Source organism: Cyprinus carpio, chromosome B24 (genome assembly GCF_018340385.1).
Source record: "Cyprinus carpio isolate SPL01 chromosome B24, ASM1834038v1, whole genome shotgun sequence".
Taxonomy (NCBI): Eukaryota; Metazoa; Chordata; class Actinopteri; order Cypriniformes; family Cyprinidae; genus Cyprinus; species Cyprinus carpio.
Window position 1 is genome coordinate 7,972,203 of NC_056620.1, and position 24,391 is coordinate 7,996,593.

Sequence of the window (24,391 nt, forward strand, 5' to 3'; positions counted from 1 at the left end):
TGTCAGCTTTGTGAACATATGTTGATTATGTATCTAGTCAGAAAGACTCATGAGCGGAAAGCTTTTTATTTTGGCTATGTTATTTGTGTCTCCATGCCGAAAATGGGTGATGGGTAAGGGGATATGTACTGTATATAACTTGACAGCCAGGTAAACTCTTCCCTAACATCAAGACTCTGAAGACATAGACTCCTCGTCCACAGGTTTACTGACGTTGTGAGGAAAGCTGAAAATGAAACATACAAAATGCATAATCAACAGATATAATGAAATGAAATTAATTAAATCCCCCTTTTTCCTTTTACTGTCACAAGTTTATGTATTTAACAAACATCTTTAAATGTATGTATATTTAACATGTATTTAATTTTCTAATCACTGTTTTATCTGTACTGCATTTATATGAACTTTTAATGGTCTAGGAACAGTATAGACATTACCACAATGAAATGTCCATTAACTACAGGTGCTGGTCATATAATTAGAATATCATCAAAAAGTTTATTTCACTAATTCCATACATAAAGTGAAACTTGTATATTATATTCATTCATTACACACAGACTGATATATTTCAAATGTTTATTTCTTTTAATTTTGAAGATTAAAACTGACAACTAAGGAAAATCCCAAATTCAGTATCTCAGAAAATTAGAATATAACTTAAGACCAATACAAAGTAAGGATTTTTAGAAATCTTGGCCAACTAAAAAGTATGAAAATGAAAAGTATGAGCATGTACAGCACTCAATACTTAGTTGGGGCTCCTTTTGCCTAAATTACTGCAGCAATGCGGTGTGGCATAGAGTCGATCAGTCTGTGGCACTGTTCAGGTGTTATGAGAGCCCAGGTTGCTCTGATAGTGGCCTTCAGCTCTTCTGCATTGTTGGGTCTGACATATCGCATCTTCCTCTTCACAATACGGTCAGGCGAGTTTGTTGGCCAATTAAGAACAGGGATACCATGGTCCTTAAACCAGGTACTGGTGGCTTTGGCACTGTGTGCAGGTGCCAAGTCCTGTTGGAAAATGAAATCTGCATCTCCAAAAAGTTGGTCAGCAGCAGGAAGCATGAAGTGCTCTAAAACTTCCTGGTATACGGCTGGGTTGACCTTGGACCTCAGAAAACACAGTGGACCAACACCAGCAGATGACATGGCACCCCAAACCATCACTGACTGTGGAAACTTTACACTGGACCTCAAGCAACGTGGATTGTGTGCCTCTTCTCTCTTCCTCCAGACTCTGGGACCCTGATATCCAAAGGAAATGCAAAATTTACTTTCATCAGAGAACATAACTTTGGACCACTCAGCAGCAGTCCATTCCTTTTTGTCTTGGGACGCTTCTGACGCTGTCTGTTATTCAAGAGTGGCTTGACACAAGGAATGCGACAGCTGAAACCCATGTCTTGCATACGTCTGTGCGTAGTGGTTCTTGAAGCACTGACTCCAGCTGCAGTCCACTCTTTGTGAATCTCCCCCACATTTTTGAATGTGTTTTGTTTCACAATCCTCTCCAGGGTGCGGTTATCCCTATTGCTTGTACACTTTTTTCTACCACATCTTTTTCTTCCCTTCGCCTCTCTATTAATGTGCTTGAACACAGGGCTCTGTGAACGGCCAGCCTCTTTTGCAATGACCTTTTGTGTCTTGCCCTCCTTGTGCAAGGTGTCAATGGTCATCTTTTGGACAACTGTCAAGTCAGCAGACTTCCCAATGATTGTGTAGCCTACAGAACTAGACTGAGAGACAATTTAAAGGCTTTGCAGGTGTTTTAAGTTAATTAGCTGATTAGAGTGTGGCACCAGGTGTCTTCAATATTGAACCTTTTCACAATATTCTAATTTTCTGAGATACTGAATTTGGGATTTTCCTTAGTTGTCAGTTATAAACATCAAAATAAAAAAAAATAATCATTTGAAATATATCAGTCTGTGTGTAATGAATAAATATAGTATACAAGTTTCACTTTTTGAATGGAATTAGTGAAATAAATCAACTTTTTGATGATATTCTAATTATATGACCAGCATCTGTATATTGAGGTAGATAGAGAATAATAGGCTTCTGACAATCAGCTCCACAAAATGTAAAACTATCCCCAAAAATAATGATCTGCAATCGTAGATATTGTTAAAAACAGCCAGTACATACCCATGATGCTACAACAGACGCAAGATGTATGCAAATATCTCAGTATAGCTTCAGATACACTAAACATGCTGCTCTATGTGTCATGGTTGCTCACTTCCTTATTAATGGTCACATGGCATGACTCTTTACTGAAACTCAAGATTCTTAAAGGGACCACAACCAAATAAAGAAAAGCATAGAGATTAGCTTAAAAAAAAAAAAAAAAAAAAAAAAAAACTTGACATGAAACATATTAAATGGTAACAAAACAACAGTATATGGAAAATAATGTGTTTTTTTAACCTAAAACCGCATAAACATATTGCATTACACCAAATACACAAAATAATGTTATTTTTGGCAACGTCATATGACCCCTTTAAAGTTATTTTTTGACATGAGACCATAGTCTGGACTATTTTTGATTGTTCCTGGTAAGAAAGAGTCTGGTGTTTGTAAGCTGTGGCATGTTTTCATTACAAGAGGTTGGATTATTTAATTTGCTATCAGCCAACTTCAGATATGGACAGTGTTTGGAAATTGATGCACTACAGAGAAGACTTTCACACAGATCAACTTTCACATGACAAAATCCTACAATCTTATTGTGGTTTTTTTTTTTTTACTTTTGTGTATTTACATTTTTGGCTATAAGTACGTAGCTATGTTAACCTGAACTGAATGTTTTCTATTTTGTATTTAATATATCCATTGATTTGAAATCTCTTTGAGTACTGTACATTTTTGACAATATAGACATTAGTTATGTGGTGACTGCCTTTTTCCCAAAGACTTAAGTTATAGTAGCTGAAACTATGAAAAGTATTTAAAGTGAAACAGATGTATTGTTATAGATCAGGGTGCATCCTGTTCCTGGAGATCTACCTTCCTACAGAGTTCAGTTCCAACCCTGATTAAACAAACCTGTCTGTAATTATCAAGTGCTCCTTCAGATCTTAATTAGTTGGTTCAGTTGTGTTTGATCAGGACCAGGCTGGGCACTCCTGTTGTAGATTAATAGTGTGGGCTAAGTGAGGACTGCCTGTGCAGGGCCAGCACTAAGGGGCCAATGTTTTGCCAATGAACAAAATCTCAGAGGCCCTGCGCTGACAGCCCACTGGGGGCCCTTAGGCTAGCCCTAAGTGGGCCCGTAAAGGGCCGGTGCAAGCTAGTTTGCAGGAATTGGTATTTGATATAATCCATGTATCTGAACAAGATGTCCAGGACCTCCATCAGAAAAAAAGGCCCATAACATTATAGATCCAGCAGTATATTTCACAGTGGACATGGGGTACTTTTTATCCATGTTTGCACCAAACCCCATCTGGTGGGTTTGCTGCCAAAAAGCTCATTCTTATATTTCATCTGACCATAGAAACCAGTCCCATTTGAAGTTCCAGTCATATCTGACAACTAAATATGCTAGAGTTTTTTTTTGGATGAGCCAGGAGTTTTTTTTCTTGAAATCCATTTGAACAACATGTGGTGATGTAGGGGCTGTTTGATCCCAACATTCAGCTAATCTCTGCAATTCTGCAGATGTGATCCTTGGAGAGTCTTTTGCCACTCAAACTCTCCTCCTCAGCGTGCATTGGAGAAAAACATTTATTTTATAATGTGAGTTACCCCCTACTTTCAATTGTTTTACCCTAATGGAAGTTTACAATTTAGTAATTTTTTTGAATGAAAGATCAAAAAGATAAATGATGCAGATTTATTTTCACAGCCGCCAATATTAGTGGGTGGCACTGTAAATGTATCAATTTCCTCAAAATATCTGTTTTTGTGAACAATCACAAGAAAAAAGGCAAAAACAAGGCAAGGCAAAAACAAGGAAAAATATAGGAAACAAGGGTGTATGCAATCAGTTCCTAGGCATGAGGTGTTTTGGGAATTGGAGTCCCAGAGTCAGTAGTCTCGCATAGCCAGACCTTTAGACTGATGGCTGAAGGTCTGGAATTCATGGCAGCTTTCACTGGCCAAGGCTCGCCCATGAGGCCATTTGACCTACATATCAAACAACCAATTACAGTTTGTTTTGTTCATCGTCATGTTTCAGGGTGTGGAAATGTCGCAACAATAACAGACCAGTGTGTAAAACTCTGGGACGTATTTTAAATTTCTATGACACAAATTTTAAATTTTTCACATACTTTTGAAAATCCACCGTTTAGGTGATCCTGATAAGCGCTCATTGTTACAACTGTAAACACGACAGCTTGCTTTCTCATTGTTTCCAGGTGGAATGTTAAATAACGTGCCGCTCATCTACCGGAAATCCTGTATAATTCAACCAATCCAACAACGACTTTAAAACTCCTGAAGTGTTTCCACTTTTGTGTGCTGTATGCATCAGATGTTTAGCCAACGGTCCGTGGGCATGATGTCTGAAGTCCCTGATATACTTCAAACAAAGTTCGTTTTCATTCTTCGTTTGGGGGCAAAAAGAAGTTCGAAAAGGCTGAGCGACAATATACTGTTTACAAACTTTCCAACACCCTGTGATGCTGGAGGCGGGGTGTAGATTAATATAAATGTGTTGTGCTGCTCGCGTGTATCCCCTAAACAAAACTACGATGAAATGAAGAAGTGTAGGCAATCTAGGTGTGAGACGGGCCTGAATATTATAGACAAAAGAATAATGATTTGCAGCAGTTCAGAGTCAAGTATCATGTTTGCAATACAAAAGAGCCATTCTATTTCCATAATCAGTCCTTTATGGGAAGTGTGAATGGCTCATAGTCTGAAAACTTTAGCATGATTTGGAAAAAAATATTGGAGTCAGTTTGTTACTTTATTTTATTAGTGTTCGTTTATTTTATTAAACTGGATAAATTTTTACACCTTTTTCAATTTTATGTGGTGTCATGATTTATTTTTGATAAAAATGAAGGTTATTATTGTATATTCGTTTGGCATTTCATTTATTGTACCCTTTAAATTCCATTATTGAAAAAACAACAGCAGCAGCAGCATGATGTAACATTTATTTGAAACACATGTAGGCCTAACCGCCACGGACCAATGGAAGCTCAAAGGTGTTTAGGAACCAAAATGAACTCCCCCAGAAAGTTTGCTTTGGTGAGCTGTTTCGAACTGCCGATACAAACTCAAAACGAACTTCGCTTCGGCCTGATTTTGTTCAAAATTACGTCATATCAGTTTGTTCTCTGAATTCGTTTGAAGTATATCAGGGCCTTGAGGCTGAGACTACAAGAGACAGTGGCAAAGCTCTGGGATAGAGGAGCTCCTGGGCAGTCCAGCTGAAGATCGTGACAATAGTAGATTTTTTTTTGGTGTTTTTAATTTCATAGAATTTGTATTTGCCTATAAAACTGATAGATTTAAAAAGTTGAGAAATTGTTTTATAGGCTATTAAAAGTACCAAAGGCACAAATCTTATTACTGTTATTGAGTGGCTGGCGCATTATAAATAATGAGTGCAATTGGAGAGTGATATAATTTTTAAGCATACTGTCCCAGCTGCATAGTATAATTTCTGCTAATAATTTAAATCCCACACATATTCAAATCAATTCCGGAGTCCTGACAACTCCTGGTGCTCCCAATCCGGTCAATGCATAGCCTACACAATATACTCTTAAATATTATAACTTTATTTGCTACGATTTAATTCTCATAATTGTGACTTTATATTCTCAAAACGACTTTAATCTCGTTATTTTAGATTTTTATTTTTTTATTTTTAACGTGGCACTAAAACGCCGTCGTAGTACCGACCACGCATGTAAAATGACAAAATTCCTCAAATAAAGACCACATGCTCATAGAATGACGTTCATTGGGAGTTCTCTCTCGCGCGCGCGCGCGCTCTCGGTCTCTGTCTCTCTCTCTCACACACAACACGTAAATTCCTCGCATAGTGCTGTTGGGGAAAGAGAATGAGAGGGAAGGAGGGGTGAAGACTCAACTTCTGTCAACAGAAGGAAACGCTTTCTTTTTATGCCAGTAACTAAACTCTCGGCCAGTTTTCGGCGTCTGTTATTCGCTCTGGTCAGATGATCGACTTTGGAGTTTATCTGTGATTAACAATAGCCTATCTAATGGGAGTAAAGAGGGTCAAGTTACCGATGCGTGAGCGAACTGTCACAGTCCGTTATATTAAACTGTAAAACATTTAAGAAAACGCCTAAACTAACTTTTTGACGGATGGGGCGTAATTTTATAAAACGTCCGACGTTTTGAGATCCGCGCATCCAGTTAAAGAAAAACGAAGGAATTGAGGATAATATCTTAACTAGATACTTCATATTTGTGTAGTTGTTTTTAGAGATGTGCTATTCTTGCATATCCGTTTGCCACGTTTGAAGACGCAAACGAATCGAAACCGTCAGTTTCCTTTAAACAAGGCCAACTCGTATATTATCCTATAGCTACATGTGTGGGTTTCCCCTCAAACTAGACCATGAGTCAGTTTGACTGACTTAAATGCTGTTGAAGTTGAGCAGAAGGATAAATCCACCCATTACAGAATGCTGGCGTGAGGGTACTGAAGATGGCATCGGCGATTTTTGAGGGCACATCCCTGGTGAACATGTTCGTGAAGGATTGTTGGGTTAACGGGATCCGCGGGCTCATCATTAGAGGAGAGGAAGAGGAGTTCTTTGAAATAAGGACTGAATGGTCGGACAGAAATATACTCTACTTGCACAGAAGCTCCTCAGATTTGGGGAGACTTTTAAAAAGACTCATGGAGTGTTTCCCTGAAGACAGGCGAGATTTATTAAAGTCCCCACTGATAGAAGGTAGGCCAAGTGTTACTAAATTCTACTCGAATCATCTATTCTATTCTATTCTATTCTATTCTATTCTATTCTATTCTATTCTATTCTATTCTACAAATCATTACTGTACTTAAGTACAGTTTTTCGTTTTACTCAATTTAATTAATTTTTATTTTTTTTTTTACTTTTGCTTGCTACATTTTAAAGAGAAAAATGCTTTTGCAAATCACAACATTTCTACAGAACTATTCGCCTCATCTGCGACTGAATAGCGCAATAAACATCTCTGCTCGATTACACTGGAGTACAACTCTTCCCTACACATGAAAATATGCGGTTATTATCTCAAGGAGATATTTTAGCTAAATGAAAATGACTTTTGTTGATGTAATGTAGTAAGGTTTATTGAAATATTCCTATAAAAATATTTAATCATAAAACCAGTTATGTCTACTGTACTATATTCTACTTAAAAAATCCAGATGTTTTCCACTGAAAGTACCCACCGGAAGCAAATGTGTTTCTTGGTTTGGGAACAAGGTTCAAGTATTCTGCTTAATAATTCACACTGTACTAGATAAAGTGACACACAAACCAGACATATCATGTGGTTTTTTTGCCTTTTGAAACAGATGAGTCAGTGACTAGAGCTTTCTGAATATAGAGCAGTCTTTTTTTTAGATTTCACATGCCAGGACAGGTCATACAACATATTGAGATTAAACTGTTGATTAAATTAGATTTAATTTACCCCCAAAGACCCCCATTTCAGTCAGTTTCAGAAACCATATGTGCCATGTATAGCGGCTGCATTTCCTGACCTTTATCACTCTACTAGGGAAATAAGCATTCACAACCTTTGAAAACAATATCACCGGCACTCCAGAAACAAGACAAGAAGAAAATTAGAAAATTACACACTTCCAGAATATGACCCTTTTTGCCCATCTTTCACTGTTATTATTATTATTATTATTATTATTATTATTATTATTTTACCTTACTTATGGTCCAGATGTTATTGGATCTAGAATTCGAATCTGACAGTACTCAGGTTTTAATGTTTGTATCAGTGTTGAACAAAAGTCTGTTTATTGTACCTTCTCTTCATTTCCCAATCCTGTGCTATTCAAAAGGTTAAATTTGCATACATTTAATTACATTTATGCAGAAATAGCATTGAATCGATAACTATTTTGCCTCTTTGGCGCTTTCCCACTGCTTGTTTTCGAGTTAAAAAGCTTAGCAACAAGTATTATTTGCAATATAACGCTTCTCTGACTTATGTCATTACTGAGGCTGAGTCTGTGTTGTAAGTGGTGCCTCCTAAATTTAGCCCCCCATGGCATCAGTGACCACACACACACACACACACACACACACACACACACACACACACACACACACACACACACAAACAAACAGTTTTATGTTTTATGGGGACTCTCCAAAGACGTAATGGTTTCGAACAAACTATATTTTCTATCCCTTTATCCTAACCCTACCTCTAAAACTACCCCTCACAGGAAACTTTCTGCTATTTTAGATTTTCAAAAAACTCTTAATTCTATATGATTTATAAGCTTGTTTCCTCATGAGGAATTTGGTCTTCATAATGTATGAAATACCTAGTACAAATGTACACACCCACACTTGTATTTGTGAATTACAGGGACATTGCATAACATGTAGATCAATGGCTGGATAACTCACTGCAACATTCCCAGTATGAATATGTAGATAATGTAGGGCTGCACAATTAATCAAATTTCTAATTGCGACTACAATTACGGATGCCACAATTACATAATCTTTCAAAGCGGCAATTAATCATTTAAAGTCCACTTATGTTATTCTGAGTGTTTTTTTCTTTCTACAGGTTATCTTAAAGGTTTTTCTGTAGTTTCATTTTATATACTACCATGCATATTTGAACTTTTTTTTAATATTATTATTTAAAGAAGAAACAAATTCAATGTAAAGTTGACATTTGAGGCTTAATACTATAGAAAAGAAATAAAAGCTTTTCAGTTTGAGTGTTTTCATCTTGTTTATTTTTATATACAAATATGGCATGTAGTTGCTTCAAACAATGGTATAAACATAATTCAATGTAAATTGTGATAATCATAATTAATAATTGTAATTAAAATTTCAAGGGAACAATTGACAAATATGATTTTTGTCATAATTGTGCAGGCCCTGAGATGAAGTGTTAATGCTTTACAGTTAAATAAACAAACATGACTAGATATGTTTGCTCTTATTTTTGGGCTTTTTCAACATCAGACTTGTGAAACAGTTTTGTTCTTATCAGTTCAGTACATCTGCTTGAGTGAACTGCATGTTTAGCCACATCATGCTTGTTTTCAACATTACTATATACTTAGTAGCTAATGTTAATCTGAATGTGTTATAATGTGTCTGAGGGACAGTTTGAAATATGAATGCTGATTAGGGGAGAAAATCAATAAACTCAGTGAAAAACCAGGTATCAAAGTGGTTTCCCATTTCCCCCATCTGTGTGGTGTCTGTTAAGACTGGCTAGTCTTTTGTTATATATATAGAAACTTTTCAAAGTAAATGCCGACAAAATGTTAGCAGAATGTTAACTTTTTGGAGGTAGACAACTTGAAAGTGTCTTTTAAAACTCAAAAAGACCCTAGTTTTTACCCCATATAGGCTTAAATCTTTAGCCCACAGGAAACAGAAACTTCCACAGCAAATCCTGACAGGAAGATCACCGGAAGAGCATGGATATCTGTTAGGACAAACAGCATAGTTGGATTAAGTCACATTTAGCTCGTATCTTCTTTGGGAAGGAGTGGTATCTTCCACTTAAAGGCACACTATTTTTTAGGATTTTCACAAAAAATATGTGTGTGTTGTCTGTGTCTGAAGCTCGGGAAGCTCCACTAATTTGTAATATCTTGACACTAAAACAATTTACTAATGTTACTATTGCCTTACTAACTTCTATCTGTAACTTGGCAGATTGCTATGCATTATTATTACATTTTTATGATGACACAATTGTTGTTTATTGGCGAGCTAGACTGAAGACAGCTCACTCGCAAATTACAGTCAGTCATCAAATTATTAGTGTAAGTATCCAACCAAAAAAAACAAAAAACAACTACAACAACAACAACAACAACAAAAAACATTTATGCATAATGAATGCAATATATAAAACAATACTTGCAAAACACCTCATCGCTTATCTTCCCACAAATAGTCCGCTTTTGACTTGCTGCAGGTTGGGCTGTGTGTGTTCTGGCAACTGATATCATGTCTGGGGCAGGGGTATACACTTCTGAATGTGTTGAGGAGGGACACGGTTTGAGGTTTGAATATTGTTTACAAACAGTAACTGAAAATCCTACATAGTTCCCCATTAATCATCTAATTTTTTCCTTAATATAGATTATTTGCTGCAGTGTGAATGTACTTTTGCGTCTGTCTGACACATGCTACTGTGTGTTATCAAAAACACTTCTACAAGTCTTTGTATTTTCTGTCCACAGAAACATTTAAAGGCCAGTGATTTTTGATCGTTTTCTTTTTTTTTTCTTTTTTTTTTTTTTTTTTCTTTTTTAAAGATTTACTTTTTATGTTTTAAAGGAAATATTTTGTGCAACTGTGATACGCATAAATTGGAGGAATTATTTCACATAGGTTTTATCTGACAGCAATTCAAATCCTTGTTGTGTGTAAGATATTTTCTTTTGAATGTATGATAATGATAGAAATTAAATTTTTAAAGATAGCATAACTCAGCTGTGGCTGCTAAAGTTAAAATGGTCCAAAGATGATTTAATGACCTAAAACTATACTGCCCTGAGAGGTGATGTCATCAGCATGAGACAATAGTAATGAATAGTCATTACATCAGCGTGGACTTTTGTGGACTCTTTCACAGTCTGAATTAGAAAGGCAGCCCTCAATTAGCCTCCAGGAAGCCCTCACTATGCCCACACAAGGCCCACACTATTAGTCTACAACAATAAATCTGTTTCACTTTAAATACCTTTCAGCTACCATAACTTAAGTATTTGGGAAAAACAGTTCAATCATGACAACTCTCAGAAGATTTTAGCGTGGTGATGGATATGACAGTAGCCGGGTTTCCATCCAAAGTTGCGAATTTAACTTACACGCAAAATTGGAATATCACACAAAACATTTGCGAGCACTGTTTCCATCCAATGAGTCAAAGAGAACAAAATAGTCACTTCCTGATAAGCTGGCACTATACATCCCTAAGAAAAGTAGGAGAAGCTACTGAATATAATAATTTTCCTAAATAATAAGTTACTTGCACCTTAGAACAAGCAGACGAAACACAGTGAATGTGGTTATTGCTTTCGGAGGTGGATGCTGCTGTTTGGGAATGCAGTCGTTTAGCAGTTCTGGGAGGCAATTATACAGAAATACTCTGATGACAGACTTTGCTCGGGCATTTCCGAATGACCATATAACAACATTTCAGAATGCGCATAAAAGCAGGGTGATGGAAACCCAGCTATTGTAAATGTATTTGGTCTTGGCGGAATAGATCTGGTACGCTGCTGCTGTTGCTTATTGCTGTAGTTTATTATTATTGCAAGCAAGTACAGTCGTGGCCAAAAGTTTTGAGAATTACATAAATATTGGAAATTGGAAAAGTTGCTGCTTAAGTTTTTATAATAGCAATTTGCATATACTCCAGAATGTTATCAAGAGTGATCAGATGAACTGCATAGTCCTTCTTTGCCATGAAAATTAACTTAATCCCAAAAAACCTTTCCACTGCATTTCATTGCTGTCATTAAAGGACCTGCTGAGATCATTTCAGTAATCATCTTGTTAACCCTCTGGAGTCTAAGGGTATTTTTGGGGCCTGGAGAAGTTTTGTCATGCCCTGACATTTGTGCTTTTTTCAGTTTCTTATAAATATCTAAATGGCTAAAGTCTAATCTCACTGTAATCAGCACAAACTGGGCTATAATAATATGTGAGCAGCATGTATGTACATGATTGTGTTTTTTGAGAAAAAAAATGTTATGCGTGGTTAGTGAAAAACTAAAAATGTTAAATCACTTTAATAAGGCAATAAAACACATACAGAAAATTGGTTCCCAGGAATTTTGAGAACTGGAGCTTGTAGCCTAGAATTTTTTTTTTCTAAATGATGTGAAAATCATCTTGTTTACTCACTTACAGAAAACAATATATTGATTTAAATTTTCTAAGACACTTTTTGTTGGTAAAAGTCATATGCGAGTAGGCGTCAACTATCATGAATTCACACCTGAGAAGACAAAGGCCTGCATAATGAGTTGCATAATGAGCCATTCAGTCAGCTGTGTCACTGAGAGGGATGAGTTACAAGAAAGAATGTGAGGACAAAATAAATGTATATAATTTTATGTTTGTAGTTTATTTAGAATATATTTAATTATCCCATAACATAATTTAATATTCACTTGTGAGTGCAGTTAAACAGTTTATTAGGATCAATCAAAGCTGACTTTCAAACTGAATTTTTTGCATCATTACTCCAGTCACACAATCCTTCAGAAATCCTTTTAACAATCTTATTTTCTACAAAAAAACATTTATTGTTATTATTATTATCATTATTATTATTATTATTATTATTATTATTATTATTATTAATGTTGAAAAGAGCTGAGAATATTTTTTTTAGGTTTTTTAGGGGGGATAAATTGAAAGAACAGCAATGATTGTTACATTTGTTACAGTTACATTTATTGTTACATTTATATTATTTACATCAAGCTTTTGAATGGTATAGTAGTGTATATTGTTATTGAAACTTCATAATATTTCACTTGATTATACATTTAGTCAGGAATTATAGTTTGGAAAAAGTCTTTGGAAAAAGTCTAACTAGTAAAATGTTTACACGTTATGTGAAAACTAGTACAAGTATATAAATAAATAAAAATAGACTTACTCATGTTTATGATCTCTGCTGAATAAAGTGCTTCATTCTTTTTTCTGAGGAAATCCAAATCTCAAATCCTCAACCACATCACATCTTTTTGGGGTGAATTATGTCTTATTCCTCTCATCGCGAAGCAAACAGTAAAATAAAAAAAACTTGAAGAACAATCTCGCTGCGTTGTTTTCTGTTCTGTGGGCGTATTCAAAAGCCGCGCGCTTCAGTGAAACATTTGAATCTCAAAAGCGCGCTCGGCGCGGGGGCGTGGTCGCATTAAAAGATAATGAAGGGAGACGTGAAAAACGGACATCGCGTTGTTTTCATATGGATTACTTTATCACAGAATATTTGTTTTCAGCAGCACTTGTTTAGTTTAAAAGTAGACATGTCAGGCTTTCTATAGATATCTCTCTCATGTCTCGGTGTTGAGTATTCACTGAGTTACAGTTCATTTTAATGACGCATTTGTAACTGAAGATCAGCGCAGACAAAGGCTGCAGACAGCACTCCTTGTTTGTTATCTTTATTTTATAAGTTCACAAAGTTTTGTTGTTATTATGTCTGTATACAAAAAAAGTAGACCCTTTACAGATTCGATTGATGTATTGCTCTTATCTGTACGATCAAACTGAAAGTGTAATTTAAGTTCTTTTCTGGGTTATCAGGAGAAAATACCCCAAAACGCGTATACGCGTTAATCGACTCCAGAGGGTTAACTCAGTTTAGTTTGTTTTCTTTTAGGGGTTTTGAGGTGATTATGTTAGGATGATTGGGTTAGAATGGCAGACTTGACATGTTAAAAGGAGGCTGATGCTTGAAATCATTGTTCTTCCATTGTTAACCATGGTGACCTGCAAAGAAACGTGTGCAGCCATCATTGCGTTGCAAAAAATGGCTTCACAGGCAAGGATATTGTGGCTACTAAGATTGCACATAAATCAACAATTTATAGGTTCATCAAGAACTTCAAGGAAAGAGGTTCAATTCTTGTAAAGAAGGCTTCAGGGCATCCAAGAAAGTCCAGCAAGCGCCTGGATCGTCTCCTAAAGAGGATTCAGCTGCGGGATCGGAGTGCCACCAGTGCAGAGCTTGCTCAGGAATGGCAGCAGGCAGGTGTGAGCGCATCTGCACGCACAGTGAGGCGAAGACTTTTGGAAGATGGCCTGGTGTCAAGAAGGGCAGCAAAGAAGCCACTTCTCTCCAAAAAAAACATCAGGGACAGATTGATCTTCTGCAGAAAGTATAGTGAATGGACTGCTGAGGACTGGGGCAAAGTCATATTCTCCGATGAAGCCCCTTTCCGATTGTTTGAGGCATCTGGAAAAAGGCTTGCCCGGAGAAGAAAAGGTGAGCGCTACCATCAGTCCTGTGTCATGCCAACAGTAAAGCATCCTGACACCATTCATGTGTGGGGTTGCTTCTCATCCAAGGGATTGGGCTCACTCACAATTCTGCCCAAAAACACAGCCATGAATAAAGAATGGTACCAAAACACCCTCCAACAGCAACTTTTTCCAACAACCCAACAACAGTTTGGTGAAGAACAATGCATTTTCCAGCACGATGGAGCACCGTGCCATAAGGCAAAAGTGATAACTAAGTGGCTCGGGGACCAGAATGTTGAAATTTTGGGTCCATGGCCTGGAAACTCCCCAGATCTTAATCCCATTGAGAACTTGTGGTCAATCCTCAAGAGGCGGGTGGACAAACAAAAACCCACTAATTCTGACAAACTCCAAGAAGTTATTGTAAAAAAAAAATGGGTTGCTATCAGTCAGGATTTGGCCCAGAAGTTGACTGAGAGCATGCCCAGTCGAATTGCAGAGGTCCTGAAAAAGAAGGGCCAACACTGCAAATACTGACTCTTTGCATAAATGTCATGTTATGTCGATAAAAGCCTTTGAAACGTATGAAGTGCTTGTAATTATATTTCAGTACATCACAGAAACAACTGAAACAAAGATCTAAAAGCAGTTTAGCAGCAAACTTTTTGAAAACTAATATTTATGTAATTCTCAAAACTTTTGGCCACGACTGTACAGAAACTTGCTACTGCCAATGCATATGGTGATACAGTGCCGTGAGTATTTAAGACATAGTGCTGCTGCACAAATAGCATATAAAATAACCCGTAGCAGATATATACAGGTGGAGCTGGGGAAGATGGAGGGTTTCAGAGAAACTCTGAAAGTGTGCTGCAGGAATCTCAAGTGAATGTTAGCCAGCCATATAAATGCAAGGCAGTAAGTTCATTTGCTGCATATGCAGCATAAAGTCATTTTACTCTCTGAATATCATCCAGTTACATTAACAACCCGTCATCCTGCGCCATCTAGAGTTTCATGACTGAACTATATATTTCAATCATGACAACTCAGAAGATTTTAGCATGGTGATGGATATGACAATGTTAATGTATTTGGTCTTGGCGGAATAGATATGCTATGCTGCTGCTGCTGAATTGTTGCTGCTGTTGGTTATTGCTGTAGTTGTAGATCATTGCTGCTGTTGCAAGCAAGTAAAGGTACTTGCTACTGCCAATGCATATGGTGATACGGTGCCGTGAGTATGCAAGACATACTACTACTGCACAAATAGCATATAAAATATCCCCCCAACAAAGCTGGAAGAAGAAAACAAAACAACTAAATATGTATGCTGCTGCTATACAATAATATCCTTAAAATCATCCCTATAAGGCAGAAGAAATATAAAATATATAACCCCCAAGAACAGGCAGATCTATTGCCAAGACATGTACTGCTGCTGCCCCGGAGAGCCGTGAGACAGTGTGTTTGCTGCTGCTGAGCCTGGGCCGGCTTTGCAGAATGGCTTAGTGCTAGTGAGCTATTGCTGTGTGTACCTGATCGGTTGACCAGATAGCTTTAACAAGTGACCCGAGTTAAATGTGTTGATAAATTAACTAGTGGCTTAACAATGTGAACCTGGGTGCTGTCCCCTTAGGTTTATTTAACTAATGACCTAAATAACTATGTGTGTCTGGGCCGATAGCTCAAACTTACCTAGGTAGAAATGCGCACAGTGTGTGTCATTAACAAACAGGAATCACACTGTAGGCTGACAGATGAAGTAACCCCCAGCAACCACCTGATTCAGGGCGGCCTGAGCAAAATGTGTCATTCAAGAGTAGTCTTTTTTTCTTTTTTTTTGTCCCCCTCCATTAATGTTCATCAATGTTATTGCAATGGAGATACTTACCTTTAACTTGTTAAGAAGCTAACAAAATATTTGGCAAAAGAATAAATCACTGTACACCCTGTAGTTGTGGTGCCATATGCCCAGGACTAATTCTGCCTAAAAAGCAGCTGCTCATTTATTTTGATAATTTAAAATATTTATATTGCATATTAAGAACAACGTTTGCATTGTATGAACACATCATTGCTAAATGCGTGGCTCAAGATGGTCTTGATCAAGACACTACAGTGACTTTATTTAAATGCAGTTGTCTTTTATATTAATTGTGTCCAAATTAAAATTTGCAATATAGAAATGCTGCTGCTGAGAAAAATCTTGATGACTGAATGCCTATGCAAGCTGCTGGTTTTTGATAATGAGAATGAGATTGTGTTGTTTAGATTAATTAGGCATATAAGTAGTTAGGAGAATGCCTATTTTACTCTAACACAGTGTCTACACCAGACGCGAGCGGCACAACATGACAAAGTCAATAGACCCGTTGCGATAGGTAAAGCTGTCCGCAATGTATGTAGTGCGATACGGCCAATGCAACAAAACTTCTGATACTGCTGCTATTGATAATATTCACAAACATTTTAATACTGAGTTGAAGTACATGCTGTTGCTGTTAATTATATTCACAATGTTGTAGTAGGAATTTATCATGTAAGCTGTTGGGGTTGTAATATTTAATCAGAATTGGCTAAGCATAGTCTACTGTTGATGCACGAAATCTGCTGTAAACCCTGTTGAATAAGCAAAGTTATAAATGCCTACTGCACTTTAAAGAGTTAATTTACCCTTCATGAATTAACATTAAAATTTTAATGCAACTAAAGAGCTATCTGCTGCTACTGCTATATTAGCAACAATATGACTTGCTATGCAAGCTGCTGCTAATATTATTTCTAACCTTGCATCTGAATAGCTATGCATACTGCTGCATAAAAGTACTTAGAATTGCTATTGCCCCTTTATTAAATAAACAAACACAACCAATTAATGCTTATTTCACTTTGAAGAGTTCTATAAACCCTGTTGAATTGAATAGCAAAGTAATAAAATGCCTATTTCACCTAAAAAGTTCACTACCATCCGAGCGTTATCAATGAAATTTCATGCAACTAAATGTACTTTCTGCTGCTGCTGCTATATTAGCAACAATGATAATTGGATTGCTGTGCAGACTGCTGCTAATATTTCTAACATTGCATCTGAATTTGCTATGCATGCTGTTGCTATTAAAATTCACTAAACTTTTGATCTAAATAGCTATGCATACTGCTGCTACAGCTGCACGAAAAGTACTTACAATTGCTATTAGCCTCTTTATTAAATAGCAAACACAATCAAATAATGCCTATTCACTTTGAAGTGTTCACAAAATCTACTGTGAGCCCTGTTAAATAAGGAAAAGTAATAAAATGCCTATTTCACTTTAAAGAGTTACTTACCCTCCATGCATTATCACCATAGCATAGAGTGTATAAAAAACAGGTTATCACTAAAATTTCATGCAACTAAGTACTTTTTGCTGCTGTTGTTATATCAGCAACAATAATAACTGGATTGCCATGCAGACTGCTGGTAATATTTCTAACATTGCGTCTGAATTTTGCTATGCATGCTGCTGCTATTTAAATTCATGAAACTAGCACAAAAGTACCTAGAATTGCTGTAAGCATCTTTATTAACAAGCAAACACAATCAAATAATGCCCATTTTGCTTTGAAGAGTTCGTATTTTTTAATGTAAGCCCTGTTAAATAAGCAAAGAAATAAAATGCCTATTTCACTTTAAAGAGTAACTTTCCCCATGCATTATCACTGAAATCAAGCAACTAAAGTACTTTCTGCTGCCGCTGCTATATTAGCAACAATTTGACTTCTTGCTGCTAATATTATTTCTAACATTGCATATTGTCACGATTGCTACTACTGTGAGGGAAGACAGAGCGTGGAACGAGGAGACCAGGAGTAATTCAAAAAGGAAATTATTCACATCACAGGGAATCACACGTAGCACGAGGAGTAGACATCAACAATACCGGACAAAGGAATTTTAGACGGGGAACACTATTCAAAGGCATGACAGGATGAGGGGATGACAAGACACACCTGGGATCAATAGAAATAAACAGGAACACCTGGAATCAAATCATTCAACGTGAGGAGCAAAAACACACACAAAACACGGTACAGAGTCTGACATAACGCCCCCTCCAATGGGCGTGACCTAACGCCACATAGCATTCAACAGGACAGAGCGGTACCCATTAGGGGCACCATGGCGGATCTGGGGACTCGGGAGGCCATGGCAGAGCAGCCTCTGAGGCCGCGGCCCCAGCCCCCGCCACTACGGCTGGAGCCTCCAAGGCCATGGTCCCAGCCCCCGCCTCGGCCTCTATGGCTGGAGCCTTACTACCCCCACCCCCAAAAAAAATACTTGGGGAAATTTACGGGGCTGTACTCAGGGCCTGGAGCCCTCCCTGGGCTTAACGAGGGATCAGGAGCCCTCCCTGGGCGTAACGGGGATCTGGAGCCCTCCCTGGGCTTAATAGGGGATCTGGAACCTACCCTGGGCTTAACGGGGGATCTGGAGCCCACCTTGGGCTTAACGGGGGATCTGGAGCCCTCCCTGGTCTTAACGGGGGATCTGGAGCCCTTCCTGGGCTCAGCGGGGGATCAGGAGGAGCGAGCTCTGGGGATGGGTGGTGTGGAGCCCTCCCTGGGCTTAACGTGGGAACAGGAGCCCTCCCTGGGCTTAGCTGACACTGGAGTGAACTCTGGGGCCTGGTTCAGTATTCTGTCATGATTGCTGCTACTGTGAAGAAACACGGAGCATGGAGTTGTTGTGGAAGGGGTGCATTGTTGGGGAATTTATTCAAATATGTGGTTGTGACGGTTTGTACGAGGAGTAGACATCAACAATATCTTGTCGTGGAATGAGGGATGGGGAACACTATTTAAAGCCATGACAGGAGGAGGCGATGACAAGACACACCTGGGATCAAAAGAAATAAACGGGGAACACCTGGGGCCTGTTTCAGAAAGGAGGATAAGTAAAAAAACTCTGAGTATGTTAAACTTGAAATAAGGGAAACTCTGGGTTTTCCGTTTCAGAATGGGAGGTATGTCAAACCCAATTCTGAAAGAGAGTTAACTTATACTCTGTGAACCTAACCTGGTCATGAGCAGGTTTTCTTCGGTAAACCCAGAGTTTCGTTAGGTCTCCTCCCCTTTTTAAAGCACAAGCGATGTTTAAATACTTCATTCATTCATGCAAAAATGCTTTTCTTACTAAGTATTTTTTTCTTATTTCAAGTACAAATATAAAAAAATTCTTAAATCAAGAAAATGATACAGTGCTCAAACAACAGATTTTTGGCACAAACACTACAACTGAAAACTCTTTGTGACTGGAATAATACTACAAAAAGAAGACTTTGCATCCCACTGTCAGCAGCATACATTCCAGGGAAGGGAAAATATTTGCTTACATTTAAACAAAAGAGAGAACAAGCCGAAACTGATCGTCACACTAATCGATGGCACAAACAGGGAGCGAGACCCGAAGAAACACGAGACAGCAGATTGTCACGAGTTTCTTATATTACTGCGGTAGCAGAATCTCCTACCCCAGATTCGACCATGACAAGGCTTGTAAATACTGGTATTCTACCACCCCCTATACATCTTGAGAACAGATTTGATGCATTTATGAATATGGGTGAGGAATCCCCAAATGTGATTAAACATGGATCGGATCAGCCAGCAGCTAACATCGCTACTAACACGTGCTCGAGGTCGAGCAGACGGCAGCATTCAGCTCAGAGAGCACCCGAGCCCAGGACTCTAATAGTTGGTGACTCTATTACCAGAAACATCAGTAGCAGAAATACAACAATATGCTGTTTTCATCAAGCAACGGTGTCTGATGTGAACAAGAAACTTCAGAACATTCTGATGCAGCACCACTGCCGAATACACTCTTGCTTTCCGAACACTCGCTGCTCAAACGGCCTGGGATAATGAACCTCTCTGGCTGTTCTACCGAAAGAGACTCAACAGCAATCTACAGTCAGAACTAGCCTGCAGGGAGGAAGGAAAGACCCTCGAACAATTCATGGATTTAACCAGCCGTCTTGATAACTTGATACGCTCACGACGAACCCGCCAGAATTCTCCCACACGGCCGGTCGCTCAGAAGTTCACCGAGCTGGAACCCATGCAGATCGGCGCCACCCAACTAGCAGCGGAGGAGCGTGAGAGATGCATGCGTCAACATCTGTGCCTATACTGCGGTCAGGCTGGTCACCTGAGGGCTTCCTGTCCCACTCGGAGGTGAGTGCTGTGGGTTCAACTAATCATTCATTTGGCGTTCTGGTTGCTCTTAGCACCAGAGGGAGGAGGGTTGAGACCATAGCTATGATTGACTCTGGGGCTGCGGGGAATTTTATTGATATCTCTTTTGCTGAAACTCATATTCCTCTCATTTCATGTGAATCCCGGGTGGCAGTGGTAGCACTAGATGGTCGACCGCTGGGCTCGGGGAGAATCAAATTCATAACCCCAGAGATACGACTTTTAACCGGTGCTCTCCATACTGAATCCATAATGAATCCATAATGACTGTTTGCCATTGAATCACCCCAAAACCCCATCATCCTTGGACTTCCCTGGCTAGAGAAACACAACCCACGCATCTCATGGTCAACACAAGAGATCATTCAGTGGTCAAGATCCTGTCAATGTCTTTGTCTCACGCCAACCATCCACTCATCCCCAGGAGGGAGAGATCAAACCCTGTGACCTCTCAGGACTGCCCACATGGACATCAAGATCTATCTGAGGCCTTCAGCAAAGCCAAAGCTTCCAAACTCCGTCCTCACCGACCCAGCGACTGTGACATCGACCTCATCCCAGGCTCTACTCCTCCCAGGGATTTTCCCCCTCTCACAACCCGAATCTGAAACCATGAGGAAGTATATTGAAGAGGTACTAGCCAAGGGCTTTATTGTACCATCCAAATCACCAGCTTCAGCAGGATTTTTCTTTGTTAAGAAGAAGGACAGGGGTCTTCGGCCCTGCATTGACTATCGGGCACTCAATGAGATAAGCATAAAGTTCCGCTACCCATTGCCCCTGGTTCCTTCGGCCCTAGAGCAGCTCTGCCATGCTAAATACTTCATGAAATTGGATTTACGCAATGCCTACAACCTGGTTCGCATTCGCAAGGGGGACGAATGGAAGACGGCCTTCTCAACAACATCCGAGCACTATGAATATCGGGTTATGCGGTCCGGACTTGCCAACAGTCCATCAGTGTTCCAGGACCTCATTAATGACGTCTTCCGGGATATGTTGAACCAATGTGTCATCGTCTACATTGACGACATCTTGATCTACTCTGAGTCCCTTGAAACCCATGTCAAGCAGGTCAGAGCAGTCCTTCAACGACTCATCAAGCATCAGCTCTACGCTAAGATACGGAAGTGTGAGTTCCACCAAACACAGATCTCCTCCTTGGGGTACATAATTAGTACAGAGGGGGTCACCATGGATGACAAGAAGGTACAGGCAGTGCTAAATTGGCCGAAACCATCCTCAACCAAAGAACTGCAGCGTTTCCTAGGATCTGCAATTTTCTATTGATGTTTCATAAGGAATTTCAGTGTAGTAGCAGCACCTCTCACTTCATTGTTACAGGGGAAGAGACAACGTCTGAATTGGACACAGGCTTTCCAGCAGCTCAAACAGTGATTCACGGCAGCCCCCGTCTTGCATCATCCCAACCCTGACTTGGAGTTTACAGTAGAGGTGGATGCATTGAATACGGGCATCGGCGCAATCCTTTCTCAACGTCACGGTAATCCACCCAAACTATTTCCATGTGCCTTTTTCTCTTGCAAACTCAACCCGGCAGAGAGAAACTACGATGTGGGAGATAGGAAATTTGTTAGCCATGAAGGCTGCATTTGAAGAGTGGCGACACTGGCTGGAGGGGACGAGACTACCATTCCTCGTACTAACCGACCATCACAATCTGGAGTACATCAGATCCGCTAAGCGTCTCAACCCCAGACAGGCAAGATGGTCCCTGTTCTTCTCTCGCTTTGACTTCAAGGTAACCTATCAACATGGAAGTAAGAATGGCAAAGCGGACGCTCTGTCCCGGCAGTTTGACCACCTTCTCAAGTCCAGTTGTGTCAAACCCATTCTACCTTCCATGGTCATCCTAGCACCCATACAATGGGATATCATGACAGAAGTCTCAGAAGCTCAGACAAACAGCCCTGCTCCTCTCGAGTGTCCACCTGACCGCACCTATGTTCCTGTCGGTCTCCGCCCACGAGTAATACAGTGGATTCACGAATCTCCCAGCACTGGTCATCCAGGCATCAATACCACCATCGAACTTGTGGCCAATCGCTTCTGGTGGTCCTCTCTTCAGTCCGATGTTACACAATTCGTCCAAGGTTGTGACACTTGCAACATCTCCAAATCTTCACATCAACGACCATGGTCTCATATCGCCATCGACTTCGTAACAGACTTACCTAGCTCCAATCATTTCACCACCATACTCACCATCATTGACCGCTTCTCCAAGGCTTGTCGCCTAGTTCCTCTTCCCAAGCTGCCCACAGCAGTCGAGACGGCCGAAGCTCTCCTACAGAATGTATTCAGGTTCTATGATCTTCCTGAGAACATCATCTCGGACCGGGATCCACAGTTCACTTCCCGAGTATGAAGGGCTTTCTGTCAACAACTTGACATCAATGTCAGCCTTACCTCAGGTTATCACCCCAAATCCAATGGCCGAGTAGAACGATTGAATCAAGAACTTACCTGTTTCCTCCGCACCTATTGTCACAACAACCAGACCGACTGGAGCAGTTATCTTCTGTTGGCGGAGTATGCCCGGAACTCCCTCAGAAAACCAGCCACCGAACTCACCCCTTTCCAATGTGTTCTTGGCTTCCAGCCACCCCTGTTTCCTTGGTCTGGAGAACCCTCAGATCTCCCTGCTGTAGATGATTGGCTAAGAAGGAGTGAGGAGACTTGGAACACTACCCATGTACACCATCAACGAGCGGTTCGCAGAGTGAAGGAACCGGCTGATCGACACCGCAGAGCTGGTCCTAGCTTCACTCCTGGTCAGTGGCTTTGGCTGTCAACCAGAGATCTCCACCTTCCTAGTGTTCCTGTAGCTCAAGTGGTAGAGCATTGCATTAACAAGCGCAAGGTTGGGGGTTCGATTCCCCGGGAGCACATGATAGATAAAAATTGATAACCTGAATGCTCTGTAAGTCGCTTTGGATAAAAGCATCTGCAAAATGCATAAATTTAATTTTAAAATTTAATTTAATTTTTCATCATCCCTGCAAGAAGCTCAATCCAAGGTACGTGGGTCCTTTCAAAATAATCAGAGATAACGCCAGTCTCATATCGTTTAGCATTGCCCGCCAACTATCGTATCTCACCCACCTTTCATATCTCCTTGCTCAATCCCGCCGAAGGTCCTGGTGGAGAGAGGTACCAGGAGGAGGCCTATCAGGTGCGAGCAATCCTAAACTCCCGACGCCGAGGCAGCGTTCTCCAGTATCTTATTGACTGGGAGGGGTATGGTCTGGAGGAACAATCCTGGGTAAATTCTCAGGACATCCTGGATCCCAATCTAACCACTGAGTTTCACCGAGACCACCTCGACCGACCAGCTCCTAGACCCCATGGAAGACCTCAGCATTCAGATCATTCTTGCTTCGGGAGCCGCTCCCAGGGAGGGGGCTCTGTCACGACCCAGGCCTCTGTGGCTCTCTCCAATGGCCACAGGAGGGCACCTTCACCTGAGTACTGATGCTGTGCATTACCCATATGCCCCGTTCCTCTGACTAATCACCCCCAGGTGTTTCTAATTCCACTCCCTATATAAACTGGTTCCAGACTCTCATTCAACACGAAGTCTTGTTTAGCCTGTCTTGCATTTTACCTGTGTATTATCTTGGACTGCTCCTATTCTATTGATTCTCTGCCGCCTGCCTACTGACCCTCTGCTTTGTCTCTGACCTGTCTACTGCCTGCCGCCTGCCCTGATTCAAGCCTGGTAACCGACCTTGATTCTGTTTATATGTGATATCCTTGACGCTGTTGTTAGACCTCTGCCTGGTAATTCTACGTTTCTAAATAAACATTGCAAATGGATCCGAATGCCCCTGACTCCTCATTATACTAAGAGGCTTCATGTAGTAAATGCTTCTGGTAACAGTACAGGACCCAGCCTCAAAATTATTTTGTGAGTGGATAATGCAAATAAAACCCTTAAAGCGTAACAAACATTTTAACAAAATCAACCAATAATT

At 39.8% G+C, this 24,391-nt stretch overlaps 1 protein-coding gene across 1 annotated transcript in view; it reads left to right on the top strand.

Annotated features, from left to right (window-relative positions):
* The first annotated feature begins 6,018 nt into the window (after nucleotides 1–6,018).
* Nucleotides 6,019–24,391, top strand: part of pxdc1b (PX domain containing 1b) — a 57,593-nt gene continuing 39,220 nt past the window's right edge. Inside the window, exon 1 of the mRNA XM_042751619.1 lies at nucleotides 6,019–6,899. Within this exon, the coding sequence (XP_042607553.1) occupies nucleotides 6,650–6,899 (250 nt within the window). The 5' untranslated portion in view covers nucleotides 6,019–6,649. The remainder of the gene's footprint in view (nucleotides 6,900–24,391) is intronic.